Source organism: Engystomops pustulosus, chromosome 7 (genome assembly GCF_040894005.1).
Source record: "Engystomops pustulosus chromosome 7, aEngPut4.maternal, whole genome shotgun sequence".
Lineage (NCBI taxonomy): Eukaryota > Metazoa > Chordata > Amphibia > Anura > Leptodactylidae > Engystomops > Engystomops pustulosus.
Window position 1 is genome coordinate 94,062,238 of NC_092417.1, and position 27,383 is coordinate 94,089,620.

Here is a 27,383-nt window from a genome sequence, read left to right on the forward strand (position 1 = left end):
GTTTAATAACTCAGCGTCATCTCATCTGGCATAGTAGTGTGCTTTCATACTTGGCTAGAAAATAGCCAAAGGAGAATCCAAACAGCTTACGCCTACAGTAGAGTTATATATTTGATTTCTGGTTGATCTGCTGGTGGCTGTACTTGCTGCAGTGCATCTACTAGCCAATTGTGAGCAATTTGTAGTGAGACTTGCGACCGCTGTGTTTTGCGCTTAGTGACGCACATATCCATTGCAAAGACCGAAGTGGGAAAATTTATTAGGGGTTGGATTTCAATTAGGCACAGTCTGCCATTTGTCCTTTTTTATTTTACGTTTATTTTGTTTAATAACTCAGTGTCATCTCATCTGGCATAGTAGTGTGCTTTCATACTTGGCTAGAAAATAGCCATAGCAATAGGATAGCATTGTTTGGTTTTAAAAACTCAAAAACACAAAAAAAAAAAAAAACACAAAAAAAGTTAAAAAAAAATTAAAGCTATAACTCTCATTTTAAAAATGTTTAACCCGAGGGCTAGGGGTAGAGGACGAGGGCGGGGACGTGGGCGTCCAACTACTGCAGGGGTCAGAGGCCGTGGTCCTGGCCGGGGTGAGACACCACCTGCTTATGAGGGAGCAGGGGAACGCCGCAGAGCTACACTCCCTAGGTTCATGTCTGAAGTTACTGGGACTCGTGGTAGAGCACTGTTGAGGCCAGAACAGTGCGAACAGGTGATGTCGTGGATTGCTGACAATGCTTCGAGCAATTTGTCCACCAGTCAGTCTTCCACGCAGTCCACCCATGTCACCGAAATCGCCACTCCTCCAGCTCCTGCACCTCAGCCTCCTCCCCCCCAGTCTGCCCCCTCCCAGGAAAATTGGGCATTTGAACCGGCATACTCTGAGGAACTGTTTTCTGGACCCTTCCCACAGTCACAAACCACTTGTCCGGTTGCTGCTGAGCAATTTTCCGATGCCCAGGTTTTCCAGCAGTCACAGTCTGTGGGTGATGATGACCTTCTTGACGTAGTGGAAGTGTGTAAAGAGGTGTCCGACGATGAGGAGACACGGTTGTCAGACAGTGGGGAAGTTGTTGTCAGGGCAGGAAGTCCGAGGGGGGAGCAGACTGAGGGATCGGAGGATGATGAGGTGACAGACCCAAGCTGGGTTGAGAGGCCGGGTGAACACAGTGCTTCTGAGACGGAGGAGAGTCCCCGACCAGAACAGGTTGGAAGAGGCAGTGGTGGGGCCAGATGGAGAGGCAGGGCCAGAGCTGGTGCATCAGCGCCAAATGTGTCAACTAGTGAAGCTCCCGTGGTGAGGGCTCTTGCGGCGAGGGCTAGATCTTCAGAAGTCTGGAGGTTCTTTAAGGAAACACCGGATGACCGACGGACTGTGGTGTGCAACATTTGCCAAACCAGGCTCAGCAGGGGTTCCACCACTACTAGCTTAACTACCACCAGTATGCGCAGGCATATGAATGCTAAACACCCGAATCAGTGGCACCAAGCCCGTTCACCTCCGGCCGTGCACACCACTGCTCCTTCCCCTGTGTCAGCTGATAGTCAGCCCCCTGCCCAGGACCCTGCCACAAAAACCCCATCGTCGCCTCCACGATCCTCCACAGCATCCACCAGCGTTCAGCTCTCCATACCCCAGACGCTGGAGCGGAAACGCAAATATAGTGCAACCCACCCGCACGCCCAAGCCCTTAATGTGCACATCTCCAGATTGCTTAGCCTGGAGATGCTGCCCTATAGGCTAGTAGAGACCGAGGCCTTTCGCAACCTCATGGCGGCGGCCGCCCCTCGGTATTCGGTCCCCAGCCCCCACTACTTTTCCCGATGTGCCGTCCCAGCCCTGCACCAGCATGTGTCAGACAACATCACCCGTGCCCTGACCAACGCCGTTTCTGACAAGGTCCACCTGACCACGGACACGTGGACGAGTGCTGCCGGGCAGGGCCACTATATATCGCTGACGGCACATTGGGTTAACTTGGTGGAGGCTGGGACCGAGTCTGACCCTGGGGCTGGTCATATACTGCCGACGCCGAGGATTGCGGGGCCTACCTCGGTCCAGGTGTTTCAGGCCTACTATGCCTCCTCCTCCTCCCACCCCTCCTCCACCTCCTCCTCCGAACTACCATCCGTGGGCACGGCACCATCAGTCGGTAGCTCTAGGCACAGCAGCAGTGCCGTCGCTAAGCGACAGCAGGCGGTGCTCAAACTGCTGAGCCTAGGCGACAAAAGGCACACCGCCCAAGAGCTATTACAGGGCATCACGGCGCAGACTGATCTGTGGCTGGCACCGCTGAACCTGAAGCCAGGCATGGTTGTGTGTGACAACGGCCGTAACCTGGTGGCGGCTCTGCAACTCGGCAGACTGACACATGTGCCATGCCTGGCCCATGTGTTAAATCTGATAGTTCAGCGTATCCTCAAGACATACCCCAATCTGTCTGATTTGCTCACGAAGGTGCGCCGCATCTGTGCGCATTTCAGGAAGTCCAGCCCAGATGCTGCCACTCTCAGGGCAGCGCAGCGCCGCTTCCAACTGCCCGCTCACCGACTGTTGTGCGACGTGCCCACGAGGTGGAATTCAACACTGACCATGTTATCCAGAGTTTACCAGCAGCGCAGAGCGATTGTAGACTGCCAGATGTCAACTTCCACCAGAAGTGGTAGTCAGGTCAGTCAGCTTCCTCAAGTCTACAATGAGGAGTGGACGTGGATGTCTGATATCTGTCAGGTGCTGAGTAACTTTGAGGAGTCAACACAGATGGTCAGTGGCGATGCCGCCATCATCAGCCTCACCATCCCGCTGCTTAGCCTGTTGAAAAACTCTCTGATCAGCATGAAGTCGGAAGCTTTGCGCTCGTCACAAGAGACGGGGGAAGAAGATTCCCTTGTTGATAGCCAAAGCACCCTCAGGTCTGTTTCTCAGCGCATATCGGAGGAGGTGGAGGTGGAGGAGGATGAGGAGGAAGAGGAGGAGAATGTTGGCGAGACACAAGAGGGGACCATTGTTGAGTCCTTCACTGTTCAGCGTGTATGGGCAGAAGAAGAGGAGTTGGAGGAGTTGGAGGAGGAGGAAATGGACAGTCAGGCCAGTGAGGGGAGTGAATTCTTACGCGTTGGTACTCTGGCGCATATGGCAGATTTCATGCTAGGCTGCCTATCCCGTGACCCTCGCGTTCAAAGAATTTATTCCAGCACCGATTACTGGGTGTTCACTCTCCTGGACCCACGGTACAAGCAAAATCTTTCCACTCTCATCCCTGCAGAGGAAAGGAGTGTGAGAATGCATGAATACCAGCAGGCCCTGGTGCACAAGCTGAAACAGTATTTCCCTTCTGACAGCGCTAGCGGCAGAGTGCGTAGTTCTGCGGGACAAGTAGCGAGGGAGAGTAGGCGAGCAGGCAGCTTGTCCAGCACTGGCAAGGGTACGCTTTACAAGGCTTTTGCCAGCTTTATGTCACCCCAGCAAGACACTGTCACCTGTCCCCAGTCTCGGCAGAGTAGGGCTGATCTTTACAGAAAGATGGTGAGGGAGTACGTAGCTGACCATACCATCGTCCTAAATGATCACACAGCTCCCTACAACTACTGGGTTTCAAAGCTGGACATGTGGCACGAACTGGCGCTGTACGCCTTGGAGGTTCTTGCCTGCCCTGCCGCTAGCGTCTTGTCCGAGCGGGTTTTCAGTGCAGCTGGTGGCATCATCACAGATAAGCGTACACGCCTGTCGACTGACAGCGCTGACAGGCTGACGCTTATTAAAATGAATAAAGGCTGGATTTCTCAGAATTTCCAATCTCCACCAGGTGAAGGAAGCTCAACCTGAATAATTGATCCACTCCTCCTCCTCCTCATTTTCCTCCTTCTCCTCCTCTTTGTACAGTAAAGCAGAGGAAACTGGCTATTTTTTGACAGGGCCCAGTGGCTCTTGCTATAGTACTTTATGCATTTAATTTTTCTGGAGGGCCACCTACCCGGTCCTCTGTTTGAAACAATTTTTGTGAGTGCCACATACAGGCACTCAATCTATTCCATTTTACTGGAGGGCCACCTACCTGCTCCTCTGGTTTGAAACATTTTTGGGACTGCCACATACAGGCACTCAATCTATTCCATTTTTCTGGAGGGACACCTACCTGCTCCTCTGGTTTGAAAACTTTTTGGGACTGCCACATACAGGCACTCTATTCCATTTTTCTGGAGGGACACCTACCTGCTCCTCTGGTTTGAAAACTTTTTGGGACTGCCACATACAGGCACTATCCAAATTAAATTGTCTCCATAGCAGCCTCCACACGTTGTCTCCATTGCTACCTCCAAAAGTCGTCCATATAGCTGCCTCCATACATCCTCCCCTTATCAAACGAGGTGTGTCAGGCAGAAATTTGGGTTGTTTTCATGGATTCCACATCAAAGTTGTTAACTTTGTCGCCACCCTGCTGTGTTATCCACAAAATATACTGGCAAACTTTTATGATTAACCGATATTATTTCAGCGCTTCTTGCGCAGCTGTTTACATTCCCCTCACCCGCCATATCCCAAACTTATAAGAACGCTACTACACTTGATCTTATACAAAAGGTTCTTAGAAGTGCTGTTTGGGGAGTAGCCTAGAGACAGGGGCTTGGATTGGCGAAAGCTCGCCTGGCTGCAGAGCGCCAGCTCCATCCCAAGATCCAACTAACATAGTTTTAACTGCAGCACCTTTAATCTACTACTAGTTCACTGCCTCCATAATAATAATAATAATAATAATCTTTATTTATATAGCGTCATCATATTCTGTAGCGCTTTACAAATCATAGGAAACAAATACAAATGTAATGTAACAGAGCACAACATTTGTATGGAACAACAGGAGTGAGGTCCCTGCTCGCCAGAGCTTACGGTTTATGAAGATGATGGGGTAACACGAGGTAAAAGAATATTTAATGGTCAAGCCATTCTTCTTAGGGAATAGAACAAAATATAATAAATGGAATTGCTGTCGCTTGAACCACTCAGCCGTCATCTTATATACCAGGTCCAGGGTGAATGGGACTGCAGAGAAGTCTGGTGCCTGTTGGTTGCTGGATAACAGATGGGAGGACGACACAGGACGGGTTAGTAGAAGAGTTAAAACTTCATGCAGTTAATGAGTGTTATAGGCTTGCCTAAAGAAATGGGTTTTAAGACCACGTTTGAAACTTTGGAGGTTAGGTATTAGTCTGATAGTCCGGGGCAGAGCATTCCATAGAATTGGTGCAGCTCTAGAGAAGTCTTGGAGACGCGAGTGGGAGGTCCGCACTAGGGTAGAGGTTAATCTAAGATCACTGGCGGATCTAAGAGCACGGGTTGGGCGATAGACTGAGATAAGAGAGGAGAGGTAGGGGGGTGCAGCATTATACAGAGCTTTATGGATGAGGGTTATTATTATTTTAAACTATTCGAAAGGAGACTGGCAGCAAGTGCAGCGACTGGCATGAACTGTAAGCATACATGGTCCCCTTATCAAACGAGCTGTGTCAGGCAGAATTTGGGGTTGTTTTCATGGCTTCCATGTTAACTTTGTCGCCACCCTACTGTGTAATCCACAAAATATACTGGCAAACTTTTATCATGTACCGATATTATTTGAGCGCTTCTTGCTCACCTCCTTTGGTTCCTCTCTGCCACCCATTGGTTTGAAGCCTGAGTCCATTTAGGGTATGTCGCCATGACACTCTCTAGCCTGCTGCCGCTGCCTCTGCATGCCGTCCCCTATAGTGTCAGGGTCAATTATTGGATGTTTTAGATGCTATCTAGCTTCATTCTGTCACTCTGTCATGGCCATGCTGTTGCCCATAATTTTGGCATAATGTTGCGATTATGCAGCCTCAGAGGCATCCATGCATGCTGCCCCTGCTGTTTCCTGTCCATTTCCGTGGTGTTTCCATCCTTTTCTGAGGTTCCCAGGTGTTTGGCCAAGCTTCCCTGTGCAGAGCCTTGGTCCCCTTGAAAAATGCTCGAGTCTCCCATTGACTTCAATGGGGTTCGTTATTCGAGACGAGCACTCGAGCATCGGGAAAAGTTCGTCTCGAATAACGAGTACCCGAGCATTTTAGTGTTCGCTCATCTCTAGTAGTAACCCTATTTGTATAACTTTACACCATTGGTTAAAGAACAGGTCCACTACTGTATTAGGAAGCTCCATCATGTTGGACAGGAAGAATAGTGCATCATTTATGTTTTGTTTTTAAAAATTTACTGTATGCATTTGTATAAGTAACTCAATTGTAATGAAATGGAAAAGCAAGATTTGGGAGCATCAAAATGATATTTAGTAAATCATTAGATGGTCAGTACACACACACATACATATATATTTAACATCAAGTAGTTTTTGTGTCAAATCACGTGTGCAACTATAGCCCAGCAATTTGTGCAAAAATCATGGAGGCAGCCAAAATACCATTAACAAAACCATGACAGCTGTGATGGAATAATTTCAAAATTCAAAACTAAGCTTAAAGTATATTCGTTAGAATTGAAAGACTTTGTTTATTTGCACTTGTTGTATTAGTGTGAAGGTGAAGTGTGAGTGGTTTGAGTAAAGTATAAATTTTCACTACAGACTTGATTATTTGCAATAGAGGGGAATGCAAAACAATCAAGTTCTAGTCTCAATGTTAATATTAACCACTTCGCGCTACGCGCCGTACTACTGCGCCAGAGCTGAGCCGGCATCAGGAATCGGGGCCTGTCAGCAGTAAGCTACTTCTGACATCCCTGTGTAACACCCACACTCAGAATGTGGTGTTAACCCTTTAAATTCTGCGCCCACAGCATTTAAGTGGCTGCAGGGATATTCTCCCTGCTCGATCGGCACAGTTTTCAGGGGATGTTGATCATTGCTATGGCAACCCCAGGGTCTGAGCAAAGACCGCAGGGCTGTCGTTCATAAATGCCTGTAAAGGTCCTGTTACATGCAGGATTACATGCCCCCATGTCCTAAAGTGGGAAAACTGGGAGGGAAAAAAAAAAAAAAAAAAAAAAAAAAGGGAAAAAAAAAAAAAAAATATATAAAAGCTCCCAAAGCCCCAAAACACATTACACTTACATATACGATAAAAAAAAAATGAAAATCACCATAAAAACTGTTGTTGTAGCATATAGACCAAAAATTAAAAGAGTTATGCTACCTGGAAAATTGTTACGCAAAAATAGATTTTTTTACCACATGAGGTAAAATATAGAAATTTAGTATTGCAGTAATTAAATTTTAATTACAGATTTAATTTTGCATATTATTTAGGGTATTTGGTGAATGCATCTCTTCCCACAAATAGGCCTTTGCATGGCAACATTAGTGGAAAAACCAACTGAAAAAAAAATACTAAACTTTATAGGGCAAAACTGGCAAATGCACAGTTCTAATCTTCTGCGCCTCGCTGTGCACCCTTACAGCAAGTAACATCCACATGTGGGGTGTCTCAGTACTCGGGAGAAATTTTTAGATAAAACTTATCTTTTTATTTTTGGTGAACATATAAATTTTAGCGCTAAATCGACAAAATCTGACTATTCTAAATTTGGCCTCCATTTAATTCAATCCTCCTAAAAGTAGTTTCTGATATTTTGAGGGATGCAGATTTGAAAATGGATTAATATATAGGGGGTTTCTAATAATATAGATTTCAAATTTAAATCAAAACAATAATGATCCCCAAAAAAAGGTAAATTCTGAAATCTCCTTGAAAATATGGAAAACTGATCTGATGTTCGATTTGTAAGCAATGACAAAAAAAAAAGTTATCCAGACATTTCAAAAATTATGAAAATGTAAAGCAGAAATGTGGGAAATTTTTTTCAGCATATTTAGGTGATAAAATGATCTGCCTTAAAAAGAGTTTCAGAACTTGAAAATGGCAAAAAAAAAAACAACCCAATTTAATTTTTTTTATAAACTCAAAAATTATCAGCCCAAATTTACCACTAAAATGAAGTACAACATACGACAAAAAAACTAAACAAACAAGCAAACAAACAAGCAAGCAAGCGAGCAAACAATCTCAAAAATCGCTTTCATAAGTAAACATGTTCAAAAGTTATAACCACATAAAGCAACGCAAGTCGGAATACAAAAAAATGGGGCTGAGCCCTAAAGGGCATCTGCAACCAGGATGAAGGACTGTATAGTGTTAATGGAACCAGGAGCCCCTCAGACTCATTTGTATACAGTCTTTCATCCTGGTGGTAGATATCCTTTAAGCTATAAACTGACAACAAACTGACAAAGAAAGGGTTAAAAATATTGTCTATGTCTTGATCCAACAAAATCGCAACAGTGGCGTTTACCCCAGAAGCAGGTATTGACCTATGAGACATATCTTGTTGTTCCGTAGTATGTACGGGAAGTATTCAGACCCCTTTAAATTTTTCACTTTGTTTCATTGAAGCAAATTGTCAAAATCAAAAAAGTTCTGTTTTTGCTCATTAATGTACAGTGTGCACCCCATCTTGACGGGAAAAAAACTGAAATGTAGATATTTTTTGCTAAACTGAAATATCACATGGTCATAGGTATTCGGACCCTTTTCTGTGACACTCACATTTGGACATATACCCCTAGGATGCAGGATTGTAAACCAAAGAAACTGACTTACTGGTGCAAATGCATGCAAATGATCCTGAGGTGCTCTGGGCTCCATAGGTTTTAATGTTTTTACTGATTTAAAAATCTTTATATACTTTGTAGTTACACTTTAACAGGTTCACGACTGCCCGCCGGGTCCCGGTACATGGAGAGGGCTCACTGGCTGAGCCCTCCATAGCCGGTAAGTCTTTGCTGCATATTGCAGCAAAGGCTTACTGGTAACACCCGCGATCAGTGCCAGCACCGATCGCGGGTGTTTTCTTGCTGATCGCTGCCGCCAGCTTCAAAAAGATCTTTCTGAGGATCGATGCTCCCCGTGACTTCATCGGGGAGCAGCGATCCATCACCGAGGCTACTTCGTTTTAACCCATTCATTACAATGTGCTATCAGCACATTGTAATGAATGAGGAGTAAAATCCCCATATACTGCCATATTGTAGTATGGCAGTATATGGTAGGATCGATCAGACAACCTAGGGTTTAAGTACCCTAGGGAGTCTGAAAAATTGTAAAAATAAAAAAAAAAGGTTAAAAAAAATTATAATAAAAAAAACTAAAAATTCAAATCCCCCCCTTTCCCTAGAACTGATATAAATCTAAATAAACTGTAAAAATCATAAACACATTAGGTATTGCCGCGTCCAAAAACGCCCGATCAAAATATACTAACGTTTTTTCACTGCTTTTAACCCCGGAACGGAAAAGTAAAAAATGGCACTTTTTTGCCATTTAAAAAAAAATTCTATAAAAAGTGATCAAAAGTTCGTAAAGTCCTAAAAATAATATCATTGAAAACATCAAAAGTCTCAAAAAAATTACACCACCCACAGCTCCGTACACCAAAGTATGAAAAAGTTATTAGCGCAAAAATGTGTACAGATTTTAATTTGGTATCTCTGTAATTGTATTGACCCAAAGAATAAAGTAGACATGTAATTTAGGGCGTGAAGTGAAAGCCGTAAAAACCAAGCCCACAAGAAAACGGCGCAAATGCGGTTTTTGCACCATTTTCACTGCATTTGGAATTTTTTTCCCGCTTCCCAGTACAAGGAACGGGAATATTCAATACCACCTTTTTGCAATTTGTTACGCAGAAAACAAGCCATCACACAGCTCTTTATGTGCACAAATAAAATAGATTTTTGATGGTGGGGAGTGAAAAATGGAAATGAAAAAACAGGAAAGGGTCCGGTCCTGAACCTGTTAAATGTTGGCTTTTAACTATAATTTGACTTGCTAAAATACACGCTATTATACATCAAAAATAAAGTCATGGCACTGGGCATGTGACAGTGGGAAAACTACATAGATGAACAACAAAAAAAATTGCAGGTGAAAATTCATTTTCCTCCTTTAGGAAAATAATCAGTTAAATGGCCCGGCTTGCTCATGAGACTAGACCAGGAAATCTATATCCACACAAATGAAGAAACCGCGAAACCTTTACTCCAAGCATGAAATCCACAGATGAAAATGGAAAAGCAGGAATTTAAACTCGTACCATCATAGTAAAACTTCACATCTTTTGGCAGTGGATCATACAGTGGAGCAAACACAGGGCCCTTATGTTCCAGAAATTTCCATTTCATACCGTCTTCATACTTTTCTTCCTCCCACCTGCAATGAATAATATGGGGAAAGCATTATTGCTTTTTCCAGACACCTGCTGGGACACATCTAGAAGACAAACAGCCTCTCACAAAGAGACTAGATAGATTTGGACGGTGCTAAAGCCTTCATTCTGCAGACACATCCGCGGGATATTTTTACAACTCCCAAGCAGATTGTTGGCAGTTTTTGAAGTGGCTAGTGGCAGGCTTTTTTTTCTCCTGCAGACTGCATATACATATCATTTTTATTTATTCTGTAAAATTCCCAAATGCTACTTGAAGGCGAATTCATATAAGAGCGGGTCCATTAACCATGGCGTCACCCAGGACCCCTGTGTCTCTCAGAAGAGGAATTTCGGATCTGAATGTTCAGATTTATTTTTTACTGTCAGCATATGGAATACAACATAGGAATAGCGCACTAGTTTTGACAGGCATTTATCTTTATCTGAAAAACATTTTTATACGGTGTTGGCCTTTGCTCCTGGACAATATTACAGTCTCCCCAATGACAGTAGTTTATGCAAAAATAATATGCCAGCTCTCCTGACTATCCCCTGGCTGTCTATTTCTGCAATGCTTCTATTCCTCATGAGAGAATACCAGCAATTTTTTGGGCTCCTCTGTTCTTTCCAATAAATTGAAAAATGGGCATCATCATTCTTTACATCAAAGGGAAATTTCCCTGTACATACATGATTTGGTACTTTCCAACCAATACTAAATGTATTATTGGGCAGATTTAAAGTGCAACTAAATTTTGAATAAATTAATAGTTCAGATGAGAATAGTAAACTTTATAATATACCATACATACTCGAGTATAAGCCTAGTTTTTCAGCACAAAAAATATGCTGAAAAACCCTAACTCTGCTTATACTCGAGTCAAGGAAAAAAAAACAAAAAGTGAACTCACCTTCTGACGCTCCCTGCCATCCATTGCGTCTACTACTTCGTGTCCTGGTCCCTCAGTCTTCGTGACATCAGCCGCATCGGTACACACTATGATGTCAGCTTGCGGCTGACGTCATGGTGCCCGTGACAGACCAGGAGGAGCTGGCAGGCTATACACTCGAGGGGGCAGGCAGGCTGCACACTCGAGGGGGCTGGCTGGCTGGCTGGCAGGCAGGCTGTACACTCGAGGGGGCTGGCTGGCTGGCAGGCAGGCTGTACACTCGAGGGGGCTGGCTGGCTGGCAGGCTGTACACTCGAGGGGGCTGGCTGGCTGGCTGGCAGGCTGTACACTCGAGGGGGCTGGCTGGCTGGCTGGCAGGCTGTACACTCGAGGGGGCTGGCTGGCTGGCTGGCAGGCTGTACACTCGAGGGGGCTGGCTGGCTGGCTGGCAGGCTGTACACTCGAGGGGGCTGGCTGGCTGGCTGGCAGGCAGGCAGGCTGTACACTCCAGGGGGTGGCTGGCTGGCTGGCAGGCAGGCAGGCTGTACACTCCAGGGGGCTGGCTGGCTGGCTGGCAGGCAGGCAGGCTGTACACTCCAGGGGGCTGGCTGGCTGGCTGGCAGGCAGGCAGGCTGTACACTCCAGGGGGCTGGCTGGCTGGCTGGCTGGCAGGCAGGCTGTACACTCCAGGGGGCTGGCTGGCTGGCTGGCTGGCTGGCAGGCAGGCTGTACACTCCAGGGGGCAGGCAGGCTGTACACTCCAGGGGGCTGGCTGGCAGGCAGGCTGTACACTCCAGGGGGCTGGCTGGCAGGCTGTACACTCCAGGGGGCTGGCTGGCTGGCTGTACACTCCAGGGGGCTGGCTGTACACTCCAGGGGGCTGGCTGTACACTCCAGGGGGCTGGCTGGCTGGCTGTACACTCCAGGGGGCTGGCTGGCTGGCTGTACACTCCAGGGGGCTGGCTGGCTGGCTGTACACTCCAGGGGGCTGGCTGGCTGGCAGGCAGGCAGGCTGTACACTCCAGGGGGCTGGCTGGCTGGCTGGCAGGCAGGCAGGCTGTACACTCCAGGGGGCTGGCTGGCTGGCTGGCAGGCAGGCAGGCTGTACACTCCAGGGGGCTGGCTGGCTGGCTGGCAGGCAGGCAGGCTGTACACTCCAGGGGGCTGGCTGGCTGGCTGGCAGGCAGGCAGGCTGTACACTCCAGGGGGCTGGCTGGCTGGCTGTACACTCCAGGGGGCTGGCTGGCTGGCAGGCAGGCTGTACACTCCAGGGGGCTGGCTGGCAGGCAGGCTGTACACTCCAGGGGGCTGGCTGGCTGGCTGGCAGGCAGGCTGTACACTCCAGGGGGCTGGCTGGCTGGCTGGCAGGCAGGCTGTACACTCCAGGGGGCTGGCTGGCTGGCAGGCAGGCAGGCTGTACACTCCAGGGGGCTGGCTGGCTGGCTGGCTGGCAGGCAGGCTGTACACTCCAGGGGGCTGGCTGGCTGGCTGGCTGGCAGGCAGGCTGTACACTCCAGGGGGCTGGCTGGCTGGCAGGCAGGCTGTACACTCCAGGGGGCTGGCTGGCTGGCAGGCAGGCTGTACACTCCAGGGGGCTGGCTGGCTGGCTGGCAGGCAGGCTGTACACTCCAGGGGGCTGGCTGGCTGGCTGGCAGGCAGGCTGTACACTCCAGGGGGCTGGCTGGCTGGCAGGCAGGCTGTACACTCCAGGGGGCTGGCTGGCTGGCAGGCAGGCTGTACACTCCAGGGGGCTGGCTGGCTGGCTGGCAGGCAGGCTGTACACTCCAGGGGGCTGGCTGGCTGGCTGGCAGGCTGTACACTCCAGGGGGCTGGCTGGCTGGCTGTACACTCCAGGGGGCTGGCAGGCTGTACACTCCAGGGGGCTGGCAGGCTGGCAGGCTGTACACTCCAGGGGGCTGGCTGGCTGGCAGGCTGTACACTCCAGGGGGCTGGCTGGCTGGCAGGCTGTACACTCCAGGGGGCTGGCTGGCTGGCAGGCTGTACACTCCAGGGGGCTGGCTGGCTGGCAGGCTGTACACTCCAGGGGGGCTGGCTGGCTGGCAGGCTGTACACTCCAGGGGGGCTGGCTGGCTGGCAGGCTGTACACTCCAGGGGGGCTGGCTGGCTGGCAGGCTGTACACTCCAGGGGGGCTGGCTGGCTGGCAGGCTGTACACTCCAGGGGGCTGGCTGGCTGGGAGGCTGTACACTCCAGGGGGCTGGCTGGCTGGCAGGCTGTACACTCCAGGGGGCTGTGACCAATGCATTTACCACCCTCGGCTTATACTCGAGTCAAAAGGTTTTCCAGTCTTTTGTGTCAAAATTAGGGGTCTCTGCTTATACTCAGATCGGCTTATACTGGAGTATATAAGGTACTTTATTAAAGAAATATTTTTAGAGTGTTCTTTTCCCCCACCTTTCTTCCTTATTTAAGCAGCCTGTTTACATCAGCTTTCCTGTCTTGTACAACATCGACAGCTGAGAAATATAGGAACCCGACAAATAACTTCATTCTTTATAGACAGTCCCTGGAAATCTCTTTAGAGACCTGAACAATCAAGAGAAACATTCTCTAGGTATGTATAAGAGCTAATGGTCAGTCTTATCTACATAGAGTGGTGGGACCTCAATTAGCAGTGCATCTAAAAGCCTTCTGAAGAAGAAAAAAGGGCACATAAAAGCTGGTTTCCTAAAAGTGGTTGTCTGGTATTTTTTTTGGCTGGGCTGGATGTAGATATATTCACATCTCTCTGTGGTCCCATTTAGCTGTGATGGTGCAGGCCGGTGTGGGGCAGGAACTTTATGCTGGGGGGCGGGAGCACCAAGCTCCCGCGCCTGCCCACCTTCTGGCTGGTTCCGAGCCGCCCCCCCGCATACCTCTGCTCCAGGCATCGAGAACGAGCTCGCACCGGCAGGTACCAGTCTCCGGCTGGAGGGCTCAAACCCCACTCTGCTGCCGGCTCTACCCAAAGTATAACCATAAGAGAAGAGCGAATCGATTCTAACGAATCGGAATTCATTCCAGATTTCAGGAAAACTTTGATTCGTCATGAATCCTTGGGATTCGTGAGAACAGTTTTTTTCTACCTTTATTAGCAAAATGGGTGGAAGCACAACGTGTTACATGGGGCATTCTATGAAGAAGAAAGGAACACCCTCGATCACATGTGCAGACATGAAAGGCAATCAGTGACTGGCAGGCTTATGTGAGGTCACAGCCCTATAAAAACAGGCAGCCATTTCCAATCTCGTCATTTCACACTGCATGTGGCGTCTCTAGCGTCTAGCTGTTTCTACACAGTAGTTACTGGAGTGCTTTTTGCTCCAATTCCAGGGTGTGGCCTTTTTGGGGAATATGTATATGCCAATGTTCAATTCTTTTTTGTTGCTAAAGTTGAGAGAAAGAAATCCGTGTCAAATACACATAGTTGATTAACCAACATGTCAGACAAAGGTGGTAGGTGGAGCAGGCAGAGGTCGCACCAACGCAAGGGGACGTCACAGCAGGGGTGACTGAGGCCAGAACTGCCGGTGTCATCTAGCTGCAGTGGGTTGATCAACAATCCAAAGGTTGTTGATTGTTTGATTATGTCACCCAATTCCTCAAACATGACATCTACCAACCCTAGCCAAGAATCTGTGTCAGATACAACAATTAGCTGACATGGCCCAGGAGTAGGTCAGCGGCCCTCACCTGTCCTCAACCAGCCACTGTCCTGTCACTATACAGCGAGGACGAATTGTTTGAGGACAGTCAGCAGCAGTGAAGAGGTGGGGCAGACATCCGCTGCTTCATGCAGTTGGCAGGCTGTGCATACTGACACCATGGAGGAGAATAGCAGTGACCGCGAAACTCAAATTGACCATGATGTAGCCGATCGCACTTGTGAGCCGGGTGTAGCAAGGGATTCATCATCGTCGGGCGAAGAGTGTCAGCATGCACGTCACACAGCGGAGTAGGAAGCAAGTCGCTACTGTGGCCGTGAGTCAGCAGGGTGACAGCAGTGCGAGGATGGGAGCCAAAACAGCCGCGGGGTACAAAACTCGCTTAGCAGGTCCAAGTAAGCAGTGGCACAGGGGCTCAGCAAGGCAGCGGCGTTAGTAGCCACTCAGTGTTGGCGGTAATATCACCAACTCGGTGCTGTGGCAGTTTTTGTTAAGACAACAGAGGAGGCGATCGTGTATATATAGAATCTGCGGGCAGAAAAAGAAGCGTGGCCAGGGAGCCAACGTTGCCACCACGGCCCTGCACACATGCAGAGTCACCATCCAATGGCCTGGGAGAAACGTCTCTCAGATGTGGTGGTCCATCCTGCCGCCACAGCAACATCAGTACCACCTAGTGGCACACATGCCATTTCAGCCAGTCAAGGCTCCAACAACTCTGCCGAAGTGGTGACAGACAATGAGAAGAACATAGTGTCTGCGCTGCACCGAGGAGGAATGGTCCATGTGGCATGTATGGCGCACGTGTTCAATCTGGTTGTCAACACGTTTTTCAGGTCTTCCACCCATCTGCAAGACATTCTAAAAATGGCCAGGAAACCTTCCTCGAGCTGCAGCGTCAAAATGGCCTTCCCCAACATAGGCTGATATGCGATGTTTCTACCCGTTGGAATTCCAGCCTCCATATGTTAAACTGTATGAACAAAGAATAGCCATTAAGGATTTTTTGATGATGCAAGTGAACAGGAGTACTCCCCAGTGTAACTTTGATGTCAGCCACTGGCAGCTCATGCGTGACACCTGCCGCTTGATCAGGCCCTTTGAAGAGGCCACGTTATTAGTCAGTCGCCAGGACTACGGGATGAAAAATGTCATTCCACTGCTTCAAGTCTTTGAACAGATGCTGCCAAATCTGTCTGGTCAGGGCACTGGAGAAGTGGAGACTACATCTCATGGCCACATGAGTCCAGGGGGGGGGGGGGGCTGAACTGGAGGAGAACGACAAGCAGAGTCTGGAGAAATTAGTGGTTTTTCCACTAAGGTGACAGGAGAGGAGGAGCAGACAGATCTGGAGGAGGTAGAAGATGAGGCAGATGACCCAGAAGTACCGTGGCAGTATACAGTGGAGATTGAGGCCGGGAGTCCCTCAGAGTCACTTGTGCAGATGGCCCACAGCATGCTGCTTTGCCTAACTAGTGACAGCCGAATAGTCAACATCCAGCATAGGGATGACTTTTGTCTCTCCACCCTCTTGGACCCTCGCTACTGGTCCAAAATGGGGGACTTTTCTCCAGATGCCGAGAGGGAGGAACAACTGTCTGCACAGTATTTCTCTATAGTACACCAGTTGGTTGCTGCCTATGTGCTCCATTGTCCATCCTCTGTCAGGTCTGACCCAGGGATTCCTGGCAGTCATCACTCAAGTACTACTGCCACGGCTGCTTTGGTGAGTTGTTGTGGGGTAGGAGCAGTAGCAGCTCCATCAGCAGCAGCTTAAGTCTGGAGCCCTTAATGAGTAGCTTCCTTCACCAAACTAGTGAGGAGGGTAGCCGCTACAGACCCAGCACCAGCTGGTGGCGGCCTACTTGGGCAGCACTTTACCACCCCAGGTAGAGGATCCCCTGGACTACTGGGCAGCCAAACTTGGTGTGGCCGCAACTTGTGGAGTTTGCAGTATAGAAGCTGTCCTGTCCGTCCAGTAGTATGGCATCAGAGCGGGTGTTCAGTGCGGTGGGGCCATCGTTACCCCAAGGAGAACCCGCTTGTCCACTCGTAATGAGGAGACCAACCTTCGTCAGGATGAATCAGGCATGGATTGGCCAGGATTTCAACACAGCAGTGCCTTAGAATCCAGACTCATTTCTCCAACGTTTGGCATCATGGCTACTTTAATCTGATGCCTAACTACCTGCCTCAGCCACTATTCAGATGCTGCCCCCCGCCTGATGCCACACATCTGATGCCAGTTTCTCCATCTGCCTCCCACCATCTTTACCCAGGGACTGGAATTATCACCCACATCCACACTGCGGCCTACCATGTTGCTGCCAGCTCCAGATTTTGTCATTGATAGCCAAAAGCAGGAGTGGAAACAGAACACATGCAAATGTCCCATTTACTGGTCATCTCTGTTTTGGATCAACTCCTGTTTGTTTTTGGCTTTAGCAATACTGATGCGATTATTGACAGATTGATCATTTTGCCCTTCTCGTCATCCATCGGTGTCCACTTTCAGTGACATCAGTGCAAAATTACTGCCGACACCCTCTCCACTCTTTTGGGTGGTTTCTACATATATCCGAGTTTAACAGTACAGGTTCTGTCATAATCTATGGAATCATCTGATGTCAGTGTAAAAAGAGTGCACTCTGATGTTACAGTGGGATATTGGCCCTCAGCTCAGTCCTTTCAAGCTGGCACAGACGTTACCTTGTCCGGCTGCGTTCCCACTTCGCTTATTTGGTTAAGTTGGCCCCTGTAAGTGCCCATGGAATTGAAGAGTGAAGAGCGGCGGCTGCCTTGTGCGTGTCATACTAAAACACAGCATTGTTTGAAGGCCAAACCACACTCCCTATGCATATTTGAGCATGGCACAACATTCTACAACACCCTACAGGCTCTCTACAGCCAAGAAATACCCGTTTTAAACGTGATTCATCAGGTTTCGAATCGAGTCCAATCAAATTTTGTCGGAAAAGTTCTGCAAATGCAAATTATTACAAAATATTTCTGGAAATAGGGTCAGGAACAATTTTTCAGCTTTTTTGATGTCACAATTAGATTCAGGTTGACCCCATTCTGCAGGATTTATTAAGACATAACACAAGAAGGGTTTCTGTTTTCATCCTTTTCTACAAAACTAAGTGGAAACAGTAGCAAAAACTGGCAAATATTGTTGACATGACAATGCTTTCCAACAATGACATTCGTTTCACTGAGCACCATGTAATCAAATGATCTGTATACAAGTGATTGTTGGGGGGTAAAATATCTGACTTCATAAGTGGAATGTCCAGTAGGCTAACAGATGGCTCTTACATGGGAAATAACTTTTTGCAAGTTCCATGAAGTTTAAAAAAAAAAAAAAAAATTATAGAAGGCTCATTAGTATAATTGCATTTTGTGTACAAATGCAAACAAGCGGCAAGTAAAATGTCGTGCTCATCTTTCTTTATATTAAATCTTACAGGCTGGGTCTTACATACTATTCAGTTCAAGCTGGAAAGCTTATGTTTCCGCCTGGTGATTCGGTTTTTTCTCCCTATTAGGGAATCTATTTAAACATTACACATCCTCTGCAATCTGTACAATGTCCATCTGATTCGCTCTTGTCGGACTGGATATCAGATCTGTAGGGTGAGATTCTTTTTATCTCTTGCTCTGTCACCGTATAAAAAAAAGCTGAGATAATGCATTTGCTTTATAATCCAGAAACAATGGACAAATGCTTCAAAGAAATAATTGTCAGATTGTGCAGCCCATGTCACAGAAACAAATCATTTCCAGTGCTCTGCCATATTAACTCTTACTGGATCAGAAAGAAAATGTACATAGATGCCAGTATTCTCATTTGAATGACTGACATATAATATTAAATTATTCTCTCTTATCTGAGTTGGCTTCCCTGTCCAAAACAGCTAAGCAATGGTAGAGCAGCCAGCTTCCAACCCTCTGACAAAGGAGTTCACTTCAAAACATGCTTGGGGTGGAACACTGGACTTAGGACCCCCCCCCGCCCACTTTACCTGGCCATCTGTTTGCAAATATCGCAGTGTGCAACTTCTGGATCCATCCATTGATACATATAGTGGTTACTTCAGAGTTTGCCCCTTACATGTTCTGGTTACGTTGTATCAGTCTTAATCCATTACCCACTTTAAGGGCTGGATTATTGGGAGGGCTCCTGGGGTGCTCCTGGGGTGCATGTCCTGGGGCCCCCACCAGCAACAAGTAGGCCACTTTTCTGGGAGCGTTGCACAGCGGACAGGACTGGATTGTGGTCGATCAGTTGTTTCAGATGGGCGATTTTGTGGTTTCCCACCACAGCCGGTGGATAAAGCAATGGATGATCAGTGGGTGCCCTGCCTAGTGTATAATAGTGGGGGCCAACCCCGCCTTGGGTGACCAAGGGGGGAGCCATGCCTGATTTGTAACCTAGTGGGAGGAGCCATGCCTAATGGGTGACCTTGCATTATGGAATATTGATTCAGGGGAGAACTTTCCTATTACATGGATTATGGACTAACGGGGGACCCTACCTAGTACATTGATGTTAAATGGGCCCCCACAACCTTCATCTGGCTCTGCCCTTTCCTCATACTGTTTCTTTATACATTTTACTTTTGGGGTCCCATCCACTGATGCTCTATTGTTTAGCTGCACTTTTATTCTTGTTTTTACTGATTCGAAGGAATCGATAAAGCTATACCTTTTTACTATCAGATTGTGAACTAAGGAATAAAGGCTTTGAGAATCTCCCCTTTAATAGCAGGATTGTGTGTGGACACTTCCTAGGCTATATTTAAAGTTCATTTCCAAATGTAACTTTAAAAGTGAATATCTCCATTTTTGTGGGACATCCAAATACAATCTAACATTACATTAAACGGGAGATTTTGTTTCTAAGTGAGAGGGTTCAGGAGACAGAGGCCTTTGAAGTGTGCAGAATGTGGAAGAAGCTTCAGAAAAGACTTCGTTTACAGTACATGCACCCTTTGCACCTGTAGCTCAATCTGGGAAAATGTCATGGAATAACGCTGTACATATTTATAACATTTTGAAAAGGTTTATTCATATTTGCCATTACAAAAGCTAATGAAAAAGAAAAATGAAAAAAAGGGTAATTTTTCACATTTGTGGTCATTTATCGGCTAATTTCACAAAGAAAAAAAAACATGCAATAAATAAAAATATCCTAACTAGTTAAAGTCTTACATGTCATGACAAAGCAAAAATGGTTATTCCATATAGAGGTTTTCCAAAGATTTCCTAAGGAAGCAAGTAACAGAACTGCAAAAAATGACCTGGAGATTAAGGCACCAACGATCCTCAGGTTCGAAGTGGATAAATTATTATTCAAAATAAAAAAGGATGGTGTGATATTAAGATTATTGTGTCTTTACTTACCCTTGTAACAACATGAATAGCATTAAAATATCTCTATTATCATTACCAGGTCAAATGAGAAACAAGAAGCCCTTCTAAATGGCACAGATAAGAGTAAGGATTAAAAATACCATGATGTTTTCTAGTTTACCAATAAAACATTTGAGAATGAATCCTTTAAAGAACCTACCTAGAAAACAATATTGAGTTGCAGCTACTGCTATGAAGAGATTTACTTAGCTGCGGAAATTAAAACCTGTCTGTGCCAGAAATATCTCTAGAACCTGGATGTGTGTGCCATTCACTTGCCAGGTAATGCCAGTTCAATTTTCAATGCTGGAAACCTGGCAGCTGCTTGTGCATCAGACTCTGTACTCGAGGGATCATCTGATTAGAACAGTAAAAGGGGAAACACCATGGGACAAAATTGAACAATTGCTGTTATTTTCCTGCCTAATTTATTACAGTATGTGAGTCTTTTACTAATCACATAACAAAAGACTACAAACAATGTTTGAAGACGACCTACCCTCCCTTTTCATCTTATAAAAAAGGGGCACATAGGTCCTAAGGATAATGTATAAACTTCCCTTTCATTAGTTCTAAGAGACAGATTAGAGCCCTAAAATCTTTTGAGATGTTTTTTAGAGAACATAATAATATTAGAATATGGTATGTAATCTTTACCATCTCCAACGCGCTTGCTCTTCCTCTTCCTTCTTTTTCACCTTAAGGGCAAAGGCGGCTTCCCTTTCCTCTTTGGTTTTCTTTGGCTTTTTCTCATTATCATTCTTTACTTTTTTTATCTTTCTCTGCTTAAAAAACAAAAATAAAAATCAGATAACTAAAAGAAGCGAGAAGTGTAATGACAGATTTGATAGACTTTATTGGCTGATAAATTTTAAAGGTTCTGCTATCTGCCCACACTCATAGCCCACACTATCCCCAATAAATTCTTTATATAGGTAGGAATAGAAAACCCACGGGTTGCCTTATTGATGAAATGTGGAAAATTGAAGGTGACTGGTTAAATCAAGAGATCTCAGGACTTCAACTACAGTACAGCCGCTGGAGACCATGGGCATCAATCTCTATACAAAGGGAAAAAGTAGAAGGCAGATTGAAAGCCAAGAAAGAGGCCAAGGGACAACTACACAAGCAGATTTTGGGGTGGATGTTGAGGGTTAATATCTTATTTGCATTTCCAAGTTTAAAAAACAGACTAGTATGAAGTAATACATTACTGAAATACATTTATGTTCGGACGTAGTGGGATTGCAGCTTAGCAAGCATGAGATGTAAAGCAAAAAAGCTAAACAGAACACCAGTATAATAAATGGTTTATTATAGGTGGTGCTGGTGGCTGTAATAATTGCCGTGTAATCCCTATACCGAGGGAAAACAGCACAATTCCTTAACAAGGGAAGATTTCTGAAAACAGTCAACGAAAAACCGTCTTTGATGCTCATAGCAAATAGTTACAGCCCAGAGGCTCTCGCACTAGAACACCAAGTGTTCGATCTGGGAATTCGACTGCCGACTGGACAGATTTTACATTGGAAAAAAAAAAAAAAAGTTGGCTTCTTCCATGGGGAAGAAGTGGTTTGTTGCATCATATATCACTGATGTGTTATGTCACGTCCTCAACACCACCATGGTCAAGTACTTTTAGCCTTAGATCTTCAGAAATTAAAGTTGTCCTATGATTGCCTGCTTCTGGAAGAGGTTTCTTAAAATATTATTGCTAAAAAGCAAACCATTAAAAGTGGTTTACAAATTTAGAGCAAACGCTTGAAAGGGAATCCATCACCACAATTTCCCTAAATGCTTTGTGATGTAGAGCTAGGACCACACATGCCACTCATAACATCTTTTTTAATGTCTGTCTGCTCCTTCCGTAACAAAATTTTATATATACTTTAAAAATATGCAAATGGACCTAAAGTGCTTCTTTTTGTTAGCACACTTCAGGGATCTGGTTACACATCTTGCTGGACCCACCGGTGACATAGCTGAAGGGAATGCTACACCATCCTAATGCAACCACAGTGCATTTTATTTTAATTATACTTTTTGCATTACAGATCATGAGATTATTTGCCAAAACCAGATAAATAATCCATTTATCATTTACTGCATAAAAAATAGAACTTTTTAATGACTGAAAAAAATTACATCAGCAAGTCTACAGAGTTAAAAATACACCATAGCCCCACTCATGTTTTTCATGGTCTTCACCGGTTCTACATTTTGTGTTGAATTTATTCGGGTTGAATACAGAATATTATCACACCTTTCTATGGGATCCTGCCTTTGCTCTTATACACCCTGTGATTAATCAATGTTATTACATGAACCTGTACAATATTCTGTTCGGGCTTAAATCCCACAGTTCATTGTTCAGGTGTGCATTTATTACCTTGCCTGTAAACACACATTAGTGGAAAGCATTGACATCTTGGAGGGGTAGCTATAAACATTACGTTTGCTTAAAAAGGTTAAAAAAAACTGCACAAGGGAAAAAAAAAAATCTCTTTCTGTATAGATCTGGGGTATGCGAAATGAAGTGAATGGAAAAGCCTTTGTAACAATATAACCTGAAGAGGACAGCCAAGTATTCCACAACACAATTACATATCTCCCTCACAAAGGATTTGTCAACACTTGAAAATTCAGATTTTTTTTTTTTACTTTATGCATTAGCTTTGTTCTACTTGATGGCACCAAACAATTGTATCTGAATGGCACTGGTTTGCCTATTGTTCATTTTCATTAACCTGCGGCGGTTTACCTTTTACTTTTCTTTACACAATATGCTGTTATACACTATTTAACTGAGCGTTCAGAAGTGAAATGTGCATTGTACTACCAGGGCACAATTATAACGCTACTTGAAAAGTGTTGTGTACTGCGAAGTAAGGTTATATTGCATCTATGCTCATGGCACGGTTAAAACAGCTTTTTTGCCCAAAAGCATTAATGCAGGGAATGCAATATTCATACATATACACTCACCGGTCACTTTATTAGGTACACCTGTCCAACTGCTCGTTAACACTTAATTTCTAATCAGCCAATCACATGGCGGCAACTCAGTGCATTTAGGCATGTAGACATGGTCAAGACAATCTCCTGCAGTTCAAACCGAGCATCAGTATGGGGAAGAAAGGTGATTTGAGTGCCTTTGAACGTAGCATGGTTGTTGGTGCCAGAAGGGCTGGTCTGAGTATTTCAGAAACTGCTGATCTACTGGGATTTCCACGCACAACCATCTCTAGGGTTTACAGAGAATGGTCTGAAAAAGAAAAAACATCCAGTGAGCGGCAGTTCTGTGGGTGGAAATGCCTTGTTGATGCCAGAGGTCAGAGGAGAATGGGCAGACTGGTTCGAGCTGATAGAAAGGCAACAGTGACTCAAATCGCCACCCGTTACAACCAAGGTAGGCAGAAGAGCATCTCTGAACGCACAGTACGTCGAACTTTGAGGCAAATGGGATACAGCAGCAGAAGACCACACCGGGTGCCACTCCTTTCAGCTAAGAACAGGAAACTCAGGCTACAATTTGCACAAGCTCATCAAAATTGGACAGTAGAAGATTGGAAAAACGTTGCCTGGTCTGATGAGTCTCGATTTCTCCTCCGACATTCGGATGGTAGGGTCAGAATTTGGCGTCAACAACATGAAAGCATGGATCCATCCTGCCTTGTATCAACGGTTCAGGCTGGGGGTGTCATGGTGTGGGGAATAATTTCTTGGCACTCTTTGGGCCCCTTGGTACCAATTGAGCATCGTTGAAACGCCACAGCCTACCCGAGTATTGTTGCGGACCATGTCCATCCCTTTATGACCACAAATGTACCCAACATCTGATGGCTACTTTCAGCAGGATAATGCACCATGTCATAAAGCTGGAATCATCTCAGACTGGTTTCTTGAACATGACAATGAGTTCACTGTACTCAAATGGCCTCCACAGTCACCAGATCTCAATCCAATAGAGCATCTTTGGGAATTTTAAACTGACATCAGATGATTCCATAGATTACTACAGAACCTGTTCTGTTAAACACTGATACACGTAGAAACCCCCCAAAAGAGTGGAGAGGGTGTCGGCAGTAATTCTGCATTGACATCACTGATCATTTTGCCCTTCATTTCATCCGTCAGTGTCCTCTTTCAAAATCGGTCAATAATCCATCAGTATTGCTATAGCCAAAAACAAACAGGAGTGGATCCAAAACAGAGATGACCAGTAAAAGGGATATTTGCATGTTCTCTTTGCTCTGATAATAAGGTAATAAGGGGGGGGGGGCATTCCACATATATACAGGATAGTAGTAGTACTGTGATGTGCCCATATACACTGGATAGGAGTAGTAGTACTATGCCCATATATACAGAATAGGAGTAGTAGTACTGTGCACATATATACAGGATAAGAGTAGTAGTGCTGTGCTGTGTACATATATACTGGATAGTAGTAGTAGTAGTAGTACTGTGCCCATATATACAGGATAGGAGTAGTAGTACTGTACTGTGTCCATATATACAGGATAAGAGTAGTAGTACTGTACTGTGTCCATATATACAGGATAAGAGTAGTAGTACTGTACTGTGTCCATATATACAGGATAAGAGTAGTAGTACTTTACTGTGTTCATATATACTGGATAGGAGTAGTAGTACTGTGCCCATATATACAGGATAGGAGTAGTATTACTGTGCTGTGCTCATATATACAGGATAGGAGTAGTAGTACTGTGCTGTGTCCATACATACCAGATAGGAGTAGTAGTACTGTGCCCACATATACATGATAGGAGTAGTAGTACTGTCCTGTGCCAATAAATACCTGAATAGGACTATTTATTAGGAATTTTATATAAAATATTTGATAAGCAGAGCAGTAAATAGAGGAAGAATAAGGAGAGCATTGGAAATTATACACTCACCGGCCACTTTATTAGGTACACCTGTCCAACTGCTCGTTAACACTTAATTTCTAATCAGCCAATCACATGGCGGCAACTCAATGCATTTAGGCATGTAGACATGGTCAAGACAATCTCCTGCAGTTCAAACTGAGCATCAGTATGAGGAACAAAGGTGATTTGAGTGCCTTTGAACGTGGCATGGTTGTTGGTGCCAGAAGGGCTGGTCTGAGTATTTCAGAAACTGCTGATCTACTGGGATTTTCACGCACAACCATCTCTAGGGTTTACAGAGAATGGTCCGAAAAAGAAAAAACATCCAGTGAGCGGCAGTTCTGTGGGCGGAAATGCCTTGTTGATGCCAGAGGTCAGAGGAGAATGGGCAGACTGGTTCGAGCTGATAGAAAGGCAACAGTGACTCAAATCGCCACCCGTTACAACCAAGGTAGGCAGAAGAGCATCCCTGAATGCACAGTACGTCGAACTTTGAGGCAGATGGGCTACAGCAGCAGAAGACCACACCAGGTGCCACTCCTTTCAGCTAAGAACAGGAAACTCAGGCTACAATTTGCACAAGCTCATCGAAATTGGACAGTAGAAGATTGGAAAAACGTTGCCTGGTCTGATGAGTCTCGATTTCTGCTGCGACATTCAGATGGTAGGATCAGAATTTGGCATCAACAACATGAAAGCATGGATCCTTCCTGCCTTGTATCAACGGTTCAGGCTGGTGGTGGTGGTGTCATGGTGTGGGGAATATTTTGTTGGCACTCTTTGGGCCCCTTGGTACCAATTGAGCATCGTTGCAACACCACAGCCTACCTGAGTATTGTTGCTGACCATGTCCATCCCTTTATGACCACAACGTACCCAACATCTGATGGCTACTTTCAGCAGGATAATGCACCATGTCATAAAGCTGGAATCATCTCAGACTGGTTTCTTGAACATGACAATGAGTTCACTGTACACAAATGGCCTCCACAGTCACCAGATCTCAATCCAATAGAGCATCTTTGGGATGTGGTGGAATGGGAGATTCGCATCATGGATGTGCAGCTGACAAATCTATGGCAACTGTGTGATGCCATCATGTCAATATGGACCAAAATCTCCGAGGAATGCTCACAGCATCTTGTTGAATCTATGCCACGAAGAATTGAGGCAGTTCTGAAGGCAAAAGGGGGTCCAACCCGTTACTAGCATGGTGTACCTAATAAAGTGGCCGGTGAGTGTATATTATGTAATTAATTAGAGGGAATGATGTCCAATTTAATTTATTAAGTGTATCATATTATTTACTCAGGGGTGTGTTTTGAGGAGCTCAATGTAATATTTAATTTATGGAAAGGGCACAGTATGGCTTTTGTTATGGGGGTATATTTGGTATTGGTGGGGGGGGGGGGAGGCACAGTGTGGTCAGTTGTGTTGTGAGTGGTAAATATTATGATGTGCCACAGAGAGATGAAGATATCTTTTGGAAAACTCTCCAGTGATAAGGAAAAAAAAGGAGACGTCGTCTTGTGTCTTGAGGTACTGAATCCCACTTTTAAGTCTGATAACTAATTACTGACTAACTATCTAGACTATTCCTATAATGTTAGTGCCTAGTCTTCTTATGTGCTGCAGAAAACATACGAAGGAGGTGAAGGGTTATAGTTAGTTATTTTTATTGGTAATTGCAGCCACTGTGAACTCCTGTGGAATAATGAATATTTCTAGGCAACGGTATGGTGGGCCCCCAAAATCAATTTCTCTGGTGGGCCCCAGGCATCCCAGTACGACCCTGGATGTAGTCTCCACTTCTCCAGTGCCCTGACCAGACAGATTTTGCCGCATGAGTTCCAGATCATGAAGCAGTGGAATGACGTTATTCATCCCGCAATCCTGGCAACTGACAAATAACGTAGCCTCTTCAAAGGTCCTGAGCAAACGGCAGGTGTCACGCATGAGCTGCCAGTGGCTGACATCAAAGTTATACAGGGGAGTACTCCTGTCCGCTTGCATCTTCAAAAAAATTATTAATGGCTTTTCTCTGTTCATACAGGCGATATAACATATAGAGACTGGAATTCCAATGGGTGGAAACATCACATATCAGACTATGTTGGGGGAGGCCGTTCTGATGCTGCAACTCGAGGAGGGTGTGCTTGGCTTTGTAAGAATGGCTGAAGTGCATGCAGAGTTTCCTGGCCATTTTTAGAATGTCTTGCAGATGGGTGGAAGACTTGAGGAACCTGTTGTTAACCAGATTGAACACGTGCGCCGTGGAGGGCGCATGGA

The 27,383-nt window shown here is 45.7% G+C and overlaps 1 protein-coding gene across 3 annotated transcripts in view; it reads right to left on the reverse strand.

Moving 5' to 3' along the window:
- The window catches only part of LOC140070595 (DNA topoisomerase I, mitochondrial-like), a 166,364-nt gene that overhangs the window by 90,882 nt on the left and 48,099 nt on the right, over nt 1-27,383 (reverse strand). For 2 of the 3 annotated variants that reach the window (XM_072117264.1, XM_072117263.1), the window contains exons 6-7: nt 20,857-20,984; nt 10,117-10,232 (exon numbers count right to left, since the gene is read on the reverse strand). In XM_072117264.1, the coding sequence (XP_071973365.1) occupies nt 10,117-10,232; nt 20,857-20,984 (244 nt within the window). The remainder of the gene's footprint in view (nt 1-10,116; nt 10,233-20,856; nt 20,985-27,383) is intronic. The other variant, XM_072117265.1, reaches the window with a different exon arrangement.